At 54.8% G+C, this 15521-nt stretch overlaps 1 protein-coding gene across 2 annotated transcripts in view; it reads right to left on the bottom strand.

Moving 5' to 3' along the window:
- The window catches only part of Traf2 (TNF receptor associated factor 2), a 37964-nt gene that overhangs the window by 6273 nt on the left and 16170 nt on the right, over window positions 1-15521 (bottom strand). For both annotated transcript variants that reach the window (XM_070015112.1, XM_070015113.1), the window contains exons 5-7: window positions 11524-11685; window positions 4738-4809; window positions 3331-3405 (exon numbers count right to left, since the gene is read on the bottom strand). In XM_070015112.1, the coding sequence (XP_069871213.1) occupies window positions 3331-3405; window positions 4738-4809; window positions 11524-11685 (309 nt within the window). The remainder of the gene's footprint in view (window positions 1-3330; window positions 3406-4737; window positions 4810-11523; window positions 11686-15521) is intronic.

Here is a 15521-nt window from a genome sequence, read left to right as displayed (position 1 = left end):
GTCCTCAGCTCTCAGCCCACTGAGTATCTAGGCTCACAGCAAAGGCACCAGCAGTCGGCTTAGAGGACCACCTCCACCTGGGCAGAGGACAGCACGCAGCGGTTGGGGCTGTGATGAGCAAGACACAACAGGGAAGAGAGGCCACCCAGCCCACGGAGCCTACCCGGCCACAGACCCCACAGAGCCACAGAGGCCACCCAACCACAGGACCCACAGGGCCACAGAACCCAGAGCCACAGAACCCACAGAGCCACAGAACCCACAGAGCCCACCCAACCACAGAACCCACAGAGCCACAGAACCCACAGAGCCACAGAACCCAGAGCCACAGAACCCACAGAGCCACAGAACCCACAGAGCCACAGAACCCACAGAGCCACAGAGCCCACAGAGCCACAGAACCCACAGAGCCACAGAACCCACAGAGCCACAGAGCCCACAGAGCCACAGAACCCAGAGCCACAGAGCCCACCCAACCACAGACCCACAGAGCTTCAGAACCCAGAGCCACAGAGGCCACAGAACCCAGAGCCACAGAGCCACAGAACCCACAGAGCCACAGAACCCAGAGCCACAGAACCCACAGAGCCACAGAACCCACAGAGCCACAGAACCCACAGAGCCACAGAACCCAGAGCCACAGAACCCACAGAGCCACAGAACCCAGAGCCACAGAACCCAGAGCCACAGAGCCCACCCAACCACAGACCCACAGAGCTTCAGAACCCAGAGCCACAGAGGCCACAGAGCCACAGAACCCAGAGCCACAGAGCCACAGAACCCACAGAGCCACAGAACCCACAGAGCCACAGAACCCAGAGCCACAGAACCCACAGAGCCACAGAACCCAGAGCCACAGAACCCACAGAGCCACAGAACCCACAGAGCCAACCCAACCACAGACCCCACAGAGCCACAGACCCCACAGAGCCACAGAACCCACAGAGCCACAGAGCCAACCCAACCACAGACCCCACAGAGCCACAGAACCCACAGAGCCACAGAACCCACAGAGCCACAGAACCCACAGAGCCACAGAACCCAGAGCCACAGAACCCAGAGTCACAGAGCCACAGAGGCCACCCAACCACAGAACCCACAGAGCCACAGAGCCACAGAACCCACAGAGCCCACCCAGCCACAGAACCCACAGAGCCACAGAGCCCACCCAGCCCACGGAGCCTACCCGGCCACAGAACCCACAGAGCCACAGAACCCACAGAGCCACAGAACCCACAGAACGCACAGAGCCACAGAGCCCACCCAACCACAGGACCCACAGAGCCACAGAACCCAGAGCCACAGAACCCAGAGCCACAGAACCCACAGAGCCACAGAGGCCACCCAACCACAGGACCCACAGAGCCACAGGACCCACAGAGCCACAGAACCCACAGAGCCACAGAACCCACAGAGCCACAGAACCCAGAGCCCACCCAGCCACAGAACCTACAGAGCCACAGAGGCCACCCAACCACAGAACCCACAGAACCTACAGAGCCACAGAGCCCACCTGCCACGCCTACTCCGGTGGAGTCTGCTTAGCATGGGAAACCTGCTTTCAGACCTGAGAATGGGGCTTTACAGAGACCTATCTCTGAGAATGGGACTTCACCGAAGTCTACCTCAGAGAATGCGGCTTCAAAGAGACCTAGCTCTGAGAATGGGACTTCACCGAAGTCTACCTCAGAGAATGGGGCTTCAAAGAGGCCTACCTCCTGGAAAGGCTGGCAAGCCCCTGGGAAAGATGTGTTTCTGTCCCTGCTTTTCTTTTCTTCACTGTATAAGAGCGCCTATTAATCTTTTACTGTTCCTGCTGCTCATTGTACTTACTCATGTTCAACGTTCCCTTATTCAAGGCTCTTTCTTAAGAGTGTTGACGACTCCAGCATCTGATGAGTGTCCTGAGAATATGACTAACTCACCAGAGTTAAGTGCTACCCTGAAAGCCCCTCTTATGGAGGCTAGTAGACAAGTCATAAGTAAATATAAAAGTCTTGGGGGTTTCATGACGTCACTTCAGCAGAAGGAATTGTTTGTAAGAGATTTACAAAAAGCTGTAGGCATGGCTAGAAAAGAAAGAATGTATGGCTACTGGGGACTTTCCTTTAATCATAAAAACATATACAATAGATTCACATAGATATCCTGTAGATAAGAAAGATGTAGAGGGATATTTAGACCAAAAGCTAAATAAGATTCCTAAAAGGTTGGTAGATAAAAGATGACAATGGCTTATCAGAGGAAAATGGTGGGATCCTCCATTATCTAGAGGACCCCAGAGACTTCCCCCAGATCCATAGCCTTTTACAGGTGTGTATGATAAGGATGGCAATTGCTGGGAAAACTACTTAGGAGAAAGAACTTCCTATTACTCTCTTTCATTTACTAAGAGACTTGCTAGATCTAGGCCTCCTTGGTGCTTACTATTAAAGAAGGAACAGGAAAGATCTTATGGGACAGGTAAGGCCTCTATAGAAAAAAGTAATGGTTAATTGGTGATAAACATCGAAACCCATTGTATTTCTTAAAAATAGAGGTAAAGCTGGAAACAAGTGCCTATCAGGCGACCAGCTGGTGACCACCCAAGAATGAAGCCCTGCAGCAAGATCGTGTAACCTTTTGTCCTTTCTCGTGGAGACTTTTGCTATAAAAGTTTGTTATCCTCCGCATTAAATCGCACTCAGCATCCACTCCTCTTGTGTGTGAGTTGTCTGTTTGCCATCTCCCCACCTATTCCAGTTCCTCCACTAGGTGTCCTCCGTCGTCCCGACAGAGGCGGTCCACAGCACCCACCCAACCACAGAACCCACAGAGCCACAGAACCCAGAGCCACAGAACCCACAGAGCCACAGAACCCACAGAGCCACAGAGCCAACCCAACCACAGAGCCACAGAGCCCACCCAACCACAGAGCCACAGAGCCACAGAACCCAGAGCCACAGAACCCAGAGCCACAGAGTCCATGGAGCCACAGAGCCCACCTGGCCCACAGAGCCACAGAACCCAGAGCCACAGAACCCACAGAGCCACAGAGCCAACCCAACCACAGAGCCACAGAACCCACAGAGCCACAGAACCCACAGAGCCACAGAGCCACAGAGCCAACCCAACCACAGAGCCACAGAGCCACAGAGCCCACCTGGCCCACAGAGCCACAGAGCCCACAGAGCCACAAAGCCCCAGAGCCCACCCAGCCCCAGAGTCCACGGAGCCCACCCAGCCCCAGCGTCCACGGAGCCCACCCAGCCCCAGAGCCCACCCAGCCCCAGAGTCCATGGAGCCCACCCAGCCCCAGAGCCCACCCAGCCCATGGAGCCCCGAACTCACCACCTCGGAGCAGCCTACGGCGTGGAATCTGCAGGGGACGGGGCATTTGCCACATGTCCTGATGTGGTCCTGGAGCTGGCGGGGAGGAAGATGGGCGTGAGGGCGGGCGTCGGCCAGGCCCCTTCCCACCCCACCCATGGACCAGGTTGGAGTTCACACAAGAGATGCTGGCCTCGTGGAGACGGGCCTCCTCACTCCCAGAGGACAGAACCACTTCCACAGCTTTGACAGACCCGCCGCCCGTGCCGTCGGCAGTGGGGTGGTTAAGTGAGGCGGTGAGGGTGCAGGCACCAGCTCAGGGTGACAGGGTGTCCGTGCCGACTGAAAGTGTTATCCTGGCACCTCGGTCTCAAGAACGTGGTCAGGCCCCAAAGCCTGGCAGGTTCTCAAGCAAGAAGTTCACGGAGAGGGGTCAGCCCAGTAGGATCAAGCACCTCCCTGCACCAGGCAGCCTGGCAGACACACGAGCTGCAGGGCCAGTGCACACACACAGGCAGCGTCAGCCAGGGAAGCAAGGACAGAACAAGTCCTCAACACTGGCCCTTCTCCCCCAGCCCAGCAGGCCAAGGTCACAAGTGGTCAGGTCCACACTGTGAGGAAGCGAACCATGACTACAGGGCAGCCTCGAGGGGGACGGGCCCACACTCCAGACCCAACGCAGGCATGGTGCACAGGGCCGCCAGCAAAGACACCAGCCACCACTCCACTCCACAGAGAGCACGCGGCCACGCGCCGGTGCAGAGGGCACCTGGCACGGACGGCAGCTCGTCCCCAGCAAGGACACGGCCGTCAGGGAGAGCACGGCCTGGACCCGGCTCCTGCGACGGGGAGAGGAAAGCCCCGCCCCTCTGCCCACCGCACAGTGACCCCAACCTGAGCGGAAGCCAGGCAAGGAGGCAGCCCGTGCTGAAGGCTCAGCCTGCTGTCATTTGAGCACAAGCCACCCCCCAGCAGCGTCACCCTCACCCCAACGTCCAGAGCAGTATGGAGCCGCCTGCCCCTTCAGCCCCCCAGCCCAGGGGCACGCTCTTGCATGCAGTCCCGCACAGCTCCTCCAGGGGGCGGCACAGGCTCTGTCCAGGCAGGGCCAGATTCCACAGAACGAAGATGTGTTGCTGCAACACTCTCAGCTCAAGATCAGTAACAATGCGTTTAATTTAACTTTCAGGATGATCACATGTTGGGGTGGAGCTATTCCTGCGTGCATAAGGCCCTGGGTTTCCACGAGTATGGCCACACTACCAGGCACGTCACGTCTACCCTGCCTGCAGCCCAGCGGCAGGGAACCTCTGCTTCATGCTGCTGCCCTCTGGGCACAAGGTCACAACCCATTCCTACTACGCCCCACACTCTCCACCACCAGCACGCCCAGCACCCAGTCTTCAGAGACAGGAAGAGCCGCCTTACCTCATCCCGAGGGACCCTCTTCCCGCAGCCGTCGCAGGCCAGTGGGAACTCAGGGCAGATGTCACGATGTGCCTAAAAGAGACACTGTCAGAGCACAAGGCAGGGCGCCAGCTGCGGCCCAGGGCAGGGGAGGCAGGGACGCACAGGGCTGACACCCCAGGGCAGCTGGTACACTTGTGGCCCCTGCCAGTGCTCTCTGGAGAACACGGGGTGGCCACCTGCAGGCCCCAGAGCTTCAGACCTGATGGCTTCCTTCCTCATCCACCACAGGGCACACAGGACAGAGCCGTTGCAGAAGCCTGAAGAAGGGAGTGTCACCACGCTGCCACCCCTGACTGGAGAGGGACAATGGCTGTGCTAAGCAGGCCCCGGCTGCTGACAGCTCCCCAGGCATGCACACGGCTGCGCGGGCGTGCACACGAGCTCCAGCTCCACCGCGCGCGGTGCAGCGCCTGAGCCGCGACGGGCGCTGGTCTGTGCACGTGACGGAGAAGCACCCTGAGGATACCTAGGGGAGTCGGCAAGGGCAGCAGGAGGCAAGCCCCAGTGACAGCGCCACCCCTGGGGAGCATCACAGACTGGGTGACCCCAGAGACACATCAATGAACACAGAGAGGGAGCCTGTCTTCAGTAAATCCCAACGTCACTCTATGAGCAGGAAGGCATAAGCAGACCACAGGAAGCGTAAGACAGGAAGTGATGCACAAGCACTTACTGTTACTTGTTGCTACGGCTGGGCTTAGTGTCCCTCAAAGGCCCATGTGAGAAAGGCTTAGTCACCCATGGTGAGGGTCACGGGAGTCTTTGGGGGGCAGTGCCCGGGGGGAGTGCTCTAGGTTTTGAGGGGGTGGCCCTGAGAGCACCATGGACCTCACTTCCCTCATCTCTCTCTCTCTCTCTTCTCAGACATAAGGTGAGCTAAAGTGAACTTGTCTTCAGGGCTATCTATCTTGGGTACTTGGTATAGAAGGTAAGTATCTATCTCAGATGCTTGGTGTAGAATATGACTATCTCAGGTTCTTGGTGTAGGAGGTGTCTATCTTGAGTACCTGGTGTAGGAGGTGAGTATCTATCTTGAGTACTTGGTGGAGGAGGCGAGTATCTATCTTGAGTACTTGGTGTAGGAGGTGAGTATCTATCTCAGATGCTTGGTGTAGGAGGTGAGTGTCTATCTCAGGTGCTTGGTGTAGGAGGTGAGTATCTCAGGTGCTTGGTGTAGGAGGTGAGTGTCTATCTCAGATGTTTGGTGTAGGAGGTGAGTGTCTATCTCAGATGCTTGGTGTAGGAGGTAAGTTTCTATCTCGGGTGCTTGGTGTAGGAGGTGAGTGTCTATCTCGGGTGCTTGGTGTAGGAGGTGAGTTTCTATCTCGGGTGCTAGGTGTAGGAGGTGAGTGTCTATCTCGGGTGCTTGGTGTAGGAGGTGAGTGTCTATCTCGGGTGCTTGGTGTAGGAGGTGAGTGTCTATCGCGGGTGCTTGGTGTAGGAGGTAAGTATCTATCTCAGATGCTTGGTGTAGGAGGTGAGTGTCTATCTCAGGTGCTTGGTGTAGGAGGTGAGTGTCTATCTCGGATGCTTGGTGTAGGAGGTAAGTGTCTATCTCGGGTGCTTGGTGTAGGAGGTGAGTATCTATCTCGGGTGCTTGGTGTAGGAGGTAAGTATCTATCTCAGATGCTTGGTGTAGGAGGTGAGTATCTATCTCAGGTGCTTGGTGTAGGAGGTGAGTATCTATCTCAGATGTTTGGTGTAGGAGGTGAGTGTCTATCTCAGGTGCTTGGTGTAGGAGGTGAGTGTCTATCTCAGGTACTTGGTATAGGAGGTGAGTGTCTATCTCAGGTGCTTGGTGTAGGAGGTGAGTATCTCAGGTGCTTGGTGTAGGAGGTGAGTATCTCAGGTGCTTGGTGTAGGAGGTGAGTGTCTACCTTAGACGCTTGGTGTAGGAGGTGAGTGTCTATCTCAGGTACGTGGTGTAGGAGGTGAGTGTCTATCTCAGGTACGTGGTGTAGGAGGTGAGTATCTATCTCAGGTGCTTGGTTAGGAGGTGAGTATCTATCTCAGGTGCTTGGTGTAGGAGGTGAGTATCTATCTCAGATGCTTGGTGTAGGAGGTGAGTGTCTATCTCAGATGCTTGGTGTAGGAGGTATCTATCTCAGATGCTTGGTGTAGGAGGTGAGTGTCTATCTCAGACGCTTGGTGTAGGAGGTGAGTATCTATCTAGGTACGTGGTGTAGGAGGTGAGTATCTATCTCAGGTGCTTGGTGTAGGAGGTGAGTGTCTATCTCAGATGCTTGGTGTAGGAGGTGAGTGTATATCTCAGGTGCTTGGTGTAGGAGGTGAGTGTCTATCGCGGGTGCTTGGTGTAGGAGGTGAGTATCTATCTCAGGTGCTTGGTGTAGGAGGTGAGTGTCTATCTCAGGTACGTGGTGTAGGAGGTGAGTGTCTATCTCAGGTACGTGGTGTAGGAGGTGAGTATCTATCTCAGGTGCTTGGTTAGGAGGTGAGTATCTATCTCAGGTGCTTGGTGTAGGAGGTGAGTATCTATCTCAGATGCTTGGTGTAGGAGGTGAGTGTCTATCTCAGACGCTTGGTGTAGGAGGTGAGTGTCTATCTCAGACGCTTGGTGTAGGAGGTGAGTGTCTATCTCAGGTGCTTGGTGTAGGAGGTGAGTATCTATCTAGGTACGTGGTGTAGGAGGTGAGTATCTATCTCAGGTGCTTGGTGTAGGAGGTGAGTGTCTATCTCAGATGCCTGGTGTAGGAGGTGAGTATCTATCTCAGGTGCTTGGTGTAGGAGGTGAGTGTATATCTCAGGTGCTTGGTGTAGGAGGTGAGTGTCTATCGCGGGTGCTTGGTGTAGGAGGTGAGTATCTCAGGTGCTTGGTGTAGGAGGTGAGTATCTCAGGTGCTTGGTGTAGGAGGTGAGTGTCTACCTTAGACGCTTGGTGTAGGAGGTGAGTGTCTATCTCAGGTGCTTGGTGTAGGAGGTGAGTGTCTATCTCGGGTGCTTGGTGTAGGAGGTGAGTGTCTATCGCGGGTGCTTGGTGTAGGAGGTGAGTATGTATCTCGGGTGCTTGGTGTAGGCGGTAAGTGTCTTTCTCGGGTGCTTGGTGTAGGAGGTGAGTATGTATCTCGGGTGCTTGGTGTAGGAGATGAGTGTCTATCTCGGGTGCTTGGTGTAGGAGGTGAGTGTCTATCTCAGGTGCTTGGTGTAGGAGGTGAGTGTCTATCTCAGGTGCTTGGTCTAGGAGGTGAGTGTCTATCTCAGGTGCTTGGTGTAGGAGGTGACTGTCTATCTCGGGTGCTTGGTGTAGGCGGTGAGTGTCTATCTCGGGTGCTTGGTGTAGGAGGTGAGTGTCTATCTCGGGTGCTTGGTGTAGGAGGTGAGTGTCTATCTCGGGTGCTTGGTGTAGGAGGTGAGTGTCTATCGCGGGTGCTTGGTGTAGGAGGTGAGTATGTATCTCGGGTGCTTGGTGTAGGCGGTGAGTGTCTATCTCGGGTGCTTGGTGTAGGAGGTGAGTATGTATCTCGGGTGCTTGGTGTAGGAGGTGAGTGTCTATCTCGGGTGCTTGGTGTAGGAGGTGAGTGTCTATCTCAGATGCTTGGTGTAGGAGGTGAGTGTCTATCTCAGATGCTTGGTGTAGGAGGTGAGTATCTATCTCAGGTGCTTGGTGTAGGAGGTGAGTATCTATCTCAGATGCTTGGTGTAGGAGGTGAGTGTCTATCTCAGGTGCTTGGTGTAGGAGGTGAATGTCTATCTCAGGTGCTTGGTGTAGGAGGTGAATGTCTATCTTGGGTGCTTGGTGTAGGAGGTGAGTGTCTATCTCGGGTGCTTGGTGTAGGAGGTGAGTATGTATCTCGGGTGCTTGGTGCAGGAGGTGAGTGTCTATCTCAGGTGCTTGGTGTAGGAGGTGAGTATCTATCTCAGGTGCTTGGTCTAGGAGGTGAGTGTCTATCTCAGGTGCTTGGTGTAGGAGGTGAGTGTCTATCTCAGATGCTTGGTGTAGGAGGTGAGTATCTATCTAGGTACGTGGTGTAGGAGGTGAGTGTCTATCTCGGGTGCTTGGTGTAGGAGGTGAGTGTCTATCTCGGGTGCTTGGTGTAGGAGGTGAGTGTCTATCTCGGGTGCTTGGTGTAGGAGGTGAGTGTCTATCGCGGGTGCTTGGTGTAGGAGGTGAGTGTCTATCTCGGGTGCTTGGTGTAGGAGGTGAGTGTCTATCGCGGGTGCTTGGTGTAGGAGGTGAGTGTCTATCTCGGGTGCTTGGTGTAGGAGGTGAGTGTCTATCGCGGTTGCTTGGTGTAGGAGGTGAGTATGTATCTTGGGTGCTTGGTGTAGGCGGTGAGTGTCTATCTCGGGTGCTTGGTGTAGGAGGTGAGTGTCTATCACGGGTGCTTGGTGTATGAGGTGAGTATGTATCTCGGGTGTTTGGTGTAGGCGGTGAGTGTCTATCTCGGGTGCTTGGTGTAGGAGGTGAATATGTATCTCGGGTGCTTGGTGTAGGAGGTGAGTGTCTATCTCGGGTGCTTGGTGTAGGAGGTGAGTATCTCGGGTGCTTGGTGTAGGAGGTGAGTGTCTATCTCGGGTGCTTGGTGTAGGAGGTGAGTGTCTATCTCAGATGCTTGGTGTAGGAGGTGAGTGTCTATCTCGGGTGCTTGGTGTAGGAGGTGAGTATCTATCTCAGGTACTTGGTGTAGGAGGTGAGTGTCTATCTCGGGTGCTTGGTGTAGGAGGTGAGTATCTATCTCGGGTGCTTGGTGTAGGAGGTGAGTATCTATCTCAGATGCTTGGTGTAGGAGGTGAGTGTCTATCTCGGGTGCTTGGTGTAGGCGGTGAGTGTCTATCTCGGGTGCTTGGTGTAGGAGGTGAGTATCTATCTCAGGTGCTTGGTGTAGGAGGTGAGTGTCTATCTCAGACGCTTGGTTTAGGAGGTGAGTTTCTATCTCAGACGCTTGGTGTAGGAGGTGAGTGTCTATCTCAGACGCTTGGTGTAGGAGGTGAGTGTCTATCTCGGGTGCTTGGTGTAGGAGGTGAGTATCTATCTCAGGTACTTGGTGTAGGAGGTGAGTGTCTATCTCGGGTGCTTGGTGTAGGAGGTGAGTATCTATCTCGGGTGCTTGGTGTAGGAGGTATCTATCTCAGATGCTTGGTGTAGGAGGTGAGTGTCTATCTCGGGTGCTTGGTGTAGGCGGTGAGTGTCTATCGCGGGTGCTTGGTGTAGGAGGTGAGTATCTATCTCAGGTGCTTGGTGTAGGAGGTGAGTGTCTATCTCAGACGCTTGGTTTAGGAGGTGAGTTTCTATCTCAGACGCTTGGTGTAGGAGGTGAGTGTCTATCTCAGACGCTTGGTGTAGGAGGTGAGTGTCTATCTCGGGTGCTTGGTGTAGGAGGTGAGTATGTATCTCGGGTGCTTGGTGTAGGAGGTGTTTCTATCTCGGGTGCTAGGTGTAGGAGGTGAGTGTCTATCTCAGGTGGTTGGTGTAGGAGGTGAGTGTCTATCTCAGGTGGGGGTGTAGGAGGTGAGTGTCTATCTCGGGTGCTTGGTGTAGGAGGTGAGTGTCTATCTCGGGTACTTGGTGTAGGAGGTGAGTGTCTATCTTGGGTACTTGGTGTAGGAGGTGAGTGTCTATCTTGGGTGCTTGGTGTAGGAGGTGAGTGTCTATCTCAGATGCTTGGTGTAGGAGGTGAGTGTCTATCTCAGGTGCTTGGTGTAGGAGGTGAGTGTCTATCTCAGGGACCTGGTGCAGGAGTATCTCGGGGGCATGGTACAGCAATGGAAAGCTAGGAGTGGTCAGAAGCACGAACTCTGTGCCCTTTAGGAGTGAACAGGTTCTGAGCTGTTCATGCCCACACCAGTCACCCTCTTTACCAACTGCCCACTCCAGCTGGGGCTTCGCAGGACCTTCCTCACTCACCATCTGCACATGTAAACTTTTTTTTTTTTTTGTTGGTCGTGGGGCCTGAACTCTGGGCCTGGGCGCTGTCCCTCAGCTCTTCAGCTCAAGGCTAGTGCTCTACCACTTGAGTCATAGTGCCACTTCCGGCTTTTTTCTTTTTGCTTATGTGGTGCTGAGGAATCGAACCCAGGGCCTCATGCATGCAAGGCAAGCGCTCTACCACTGAGCCACCTTCCCAGCCCCACGTGTAAACTTTTCTAAACTGTGCTTTTGGTGGGCTTCTTGGTGGTTGCAGTTCACTAGGCATGTGACCTACCACCTCAGCCACACCTGAGTCTTTTTTTGCTTTCATTGTTTTTCAATCCCCCCACTTACACCTCCCACACAGCTGGCCCGCTCAGTATGTCACTGCACCAAGCTGTTCAAACCAGCTTTCCACTGGCTGAGGGGAGGTCCTGATGACATTTTTGCCCTGGCTGGCCTCAACATGGGATCCTCCTGATCTCACCCTCTCAAGTAACTAGTATTATAGGCATGGGCTGTTGTGTCCAGGTAATAAGACTTTTTAAAGTATTGGTCCTGGAGCCTAAACTTGGGGGGCCTAGGTGCTGTTCCTGGGTTTTACTGCTCAAATCTAGCACTCTACCACTTGAACCAAAGATCCACCTCTGGCTTTTTTTTGGTAGTTAAGGAGATAAAGAGTCTTCTGGACTTTCTTGCCTGGGCTGTGATCCTCTGATCTCAGCCTCCTGAGTAGCTGGGTGAGAGGCGTGAGCCCCGGTGCTGCGTGACTTCGCGTGGTGAAAGGCTAGTCCCTCCCCGCTCCCCCCCCCCCCCCCCCCCGCTCTGGGCAGGGCTCATGCTGGGAGGTGGCAGGTGTGCGGGGCCAGGCGGTGTACCTCCATGCCGGCGTGGCTGCAGGGGGCCTGGCAGTGGGGGCAGCGCAGGCGCCGCTCGGGACACTCCTCCTCAGCATGGCGCTCCCTCTCGCACAGACGGACGAGGCCTTTGCAGGCGGGACACTCCGTCAGCAGGAACGGGCAGAGTCCTTCGTGGCAGCTCTGGCAGCGAAAGGAGGAGGTGTCTGCAGTGCGCACGCAGATGCCACGGGCTCCTGCCACCTATACCGAGACCTCGCTCCACAGACAGATCAGAGGGGCAGACAGGGGAGTGGGTCCCCCTCTTCTTGCCCTGACAGTGACTCTGCCTGCCCCAGATGAAGCCAAGGGACTATGCCATTGCAGCTGGTCTTTGCGTGGACACTGCCCCCCAAGGCCGCCCTGCTTCCGAGCAGCTGAACGCACGCCGTGTCGGAGCCCTCCACGCCAGCTCCCAACTGAGAACCCACGGCGTGCCCCAGCTGTGCGGAGGGTCCCGCCAGTCCTGCCGAGGGGCAGCGGTGTGGGAAGCAGAGTGTGCCGGAGACAGAGACGGATGGAAGTGGCTACCCTTGCTTCCAGCACCTGGAATCCTGGGCAGAGTCGCCAGGAATCACAAGACGTGGACGGCCAGGGTGCCCGTGCCGGGCTCAGGAGAGCTGCTTACAAACACGGCCAGGCATCTGAAGAGATCTATGTGTGGGAACAGGCAGGGGCAACCGGAGCAGCAAGGAGAGGCTGCCTGGAGCCCCCGGGCCGCAAGCGGACAAGGACGAGGATGGGGCAGGCCGTGAGTGTTCACACGTCCCCCTATCCATCCCACCGACGCGGGGAAGCCCTCACGGGCCAGGAGACACAGCTCGGTGGACGTGAAACTATGCAGGAAAAGGCACCCAAAACATGAGCCAAGGAAGGCAGGTACCCCAAGTTGCAGATAAAGGTCAGACAAAGTAGGCCCATAGAACATCTCAGGGAAATCCAGGGCAGCAGAAACAAGGATGCGGAGGGAAAGTGAGTGAACCCATCAGGACCCTGGAAGCCAGGCTCCCGGGCGCTGCCCACCACGAGGGGTGTGGACAGAGAGCCCACAAGAACGAGTCCTTCAAGCCGGGCGCCGTGGCTCACACCCGTCCTCCTAGCTACTCAGGAGGCTGAGATCTGAGGAGAGAGTCCTTCAAGTCCTATCAGGCTGTGTGAAACAGACTGAGGCTGGAGAGCCACGGCAGTGACGAACGGAACGGGGTGACAGGCACCAGGAAGGTAGTGCAGATCCGGGATGTGCTCAGACAGCAGCAGGGAACTGCTGCCCGCAGAGGGCGCTGCACTGGCTGGCTGAACAGGAAGAGACCACACAGCCCCCGAGGCCTTCCAGCCCAGCCACGGGCGGGGGCCGGGGCCGGGTCAGAAACCAACACAGCATGGGCTGGGAAGGTGGCTCAGTGGTGGAGCGCTTGCCTTGAGCCGAAGAGGTGAGGGACAGCGCCCAGGACCAGAGTTCAGGCCCACGACCGGACCCCCCCCCCAAAAAAAAAAAAAAAAAGAAACCAACACAGCAAGAGGTGAAGGCCGGCAGAGAGAGAAGAGTGGTTGCCAGAGGGATGAGAGGTGAAGGAGCTTTGTGAGTTGGCTCTGGAAGCTGTGGTGAAGAGCGCACAGCACTTGGCGTCCTGATGGCTGGTGCTCTGCTGAGCACCCCAGGGGGATGCGGTGTGGTGCAGCCCCACCGCCCTCCCCACACCTGGAAACCCCTCACTCCCTAGAAACCTCCAGCCAGCAGGCCTGGCTCAGCTCAGCTCAGTGAGTGCAGGATGAGGCCTGGGGCAGGAGCAAAGGCGTGCTCAGGGACACAGGCTGTCCTCAGGCGGGGTGGGGAAGTGAGTTGCTGGGGCTGGGAGGGGGTCCTCTGTAGGGCCCCCTGGGAGGGTCAGTGCTGCAGGTCAGGAACTCCTGGACTATGGAGAAGTCCAGCAGAAAGGAGAAGGGTCCTTGCTCAAGTGCTGGGAAGCTGGGGGTGGGGGCCGGATGAGGGGTGCCCGCTGCTTGGGGGAGAAGCGCCCTTGTGCCCAAGGGCAGTGCTCTGTGGGCAGACAGAAGCCCTGATCCCAAGCCTGGAGGCGCAGGAGCTAGAAGCACCTCACCGCAGCAGGCCAGAGGGGCCGGTCCCAGGACTGACTGGTGCCTAATAGTTTATGGCACGTAAAAACCAAAGCACAAGGGGCCAGGAAGGTGGCTCAGTGGTAGAGGCTTGCCTTGCATGCATGAGGCCCTGGGTTTGATTCCTCAGCACCACATAAAGCAAAAAAAAAAAAAAAAAAAAAAGCTGGAAGTGGCGCTATGGCTTAAGTGGTAGAGCGCTAGCCTTGAGCTGAAGAGCTGAGGGACAGTGCCCAGGCCCAGAGTTAAAAAAAAAAAAACAACAAAAAACAAAACAAAGCACAAATAGCTAAATAAAAAGGTATTCTAGCCAGGCATCGTGGCTCACACCGATAATCCTAACTACTCAGAAGGCTGAGATCTGAGGATCACAGTTCAAAGCCAGCCTAAACAGGAAAGTCCATGAGACGCGTATCTCCAATTAACCACCAGAAAACCAGAAGCGGTGTAGTGGCTCAAGTGGTAGAGCTCTTGCCTTAAGCTGAAGAGCTCAGGGACAGTACCCAGGCCCAGAGGTCAAGCCCCATGACCACTACCAACAACAAAAAGGTATTCTTTAGGAAGTAATGCTGTAGCTCAAAGTTGTAGAGAGCTAGCTTTGAGCAAAAGAGCTCAGGGGCAGTGCCCTGGCTCTGAGTTCAAGCTCCACAAACAAAAACAAAAGAAGTATTCTTTAAAACTTTACTAGCTGGGGTTGGAGGGTGGCGTAGTGGTAGAATGCTTGCCTAGCATGGATAAGGCCCTGGGTTAGATTCCTTAGTACCACATACACAGAAAAAGCCAGTGGCAGCCGGGCGCCGGTGGCTCACGCCTGTCATCCTAGCTACTCGGGAGGCTGAGATCTGAGGATTGTGGTTCAAAGCCAGCCCAGGCAGAAAAGTCTCCCATTAACCACTCAAAAACTGGAAGTCAAGCTGTGGCTCCAAGTGGTAGAGCATTAGCCTTAAGCAAAAGAGCTCAGGGACAGTGCCCAGGCCCTGACTTCAAGCCATAACAGACAGAAAAAACAACAAACTTTAACAATACTCAAGACTTGATGGGCACCTGTGGCTCCTAGCTACTCAGAAGGCTAAGATCTAAGGACTGTGGTTCAAAGCCAGTGAGGGCAAGAAAGTCTGTGAGACTCTTATCTCCAATAAACTACTCAAAAAAAGTAAGAAGTGGTGCTACGCTTCAAGGGGTAGGGTGCTAGCCTTGAGCATAAAAAGGTTCAGGGACGGGGCTGGGAAGGTGGCTCAGTGGTAGAGCGCTTGCCTTGCATGCATGAGGCCCTGGGTTTGATTCCTCAGCACCACATAAGCAAAAAGAAAAAAGCTGGAAGTGGCGCTGTGGCTCAAGTGGTAGAGCGCTAGCCTTGAGCTGAAGAGCTGAGGGACAGCGCCCAGGCCCAGAGTTCAGGCCCCACAACTGGACCCCCCCCCCAAAAAAAAAAAAAAGGTTCAGGGACAGGGCTCAGACCCTGAGTTCAAACTCCCGGGTTAGCAAAAAAAAAAAAAAAAAAAAAAAATTTCAAGACTAAAGATTGGGCATATAGCTTACTGGTAGAGCACTTGCTTAGCACACATCCCTGTGTTCAATCTGCTATACTAATATCTATATCTATATATTATATATACACACACACACACACACACATATATATATATATATATATATATATATATATATATATATCCATATGCAATGGCATGATAGCTTGTATTTGCCTAAAAGGAACCCAGACACTGGAAATCCCCAGCTGAACCCAGGACAGGTGGGCAGCAGATATACTCGCATTGCTCCATTCAGATAATGAACTTCAGTCCCAACCCCAGCAGAAACAATTCAGAGAAACTGGTATTTGTTCCACTAGAAATGAAGTGTAA

Source organism: Dipodomys merriami, unplaced genomic scaffold (genome assembly GCF_024711535.1).
Source record: "Dipodomys merriami isolate MVZ:Mamm:240054 unplaced genomic scaffold, mDipMer1.0.p SCAF_11, whole genome shotgun sequence".
NCBI lineage: Eukaryota > Metazoa > Chordata > Mammalia > Rodentia > Heteromyidae > Dipodomys > Dipodomys merriami.
Note: the sequence above shows the minus strand (reverse complement) of the source record. Positions and strands in the feature narration are given on the sequence as shown.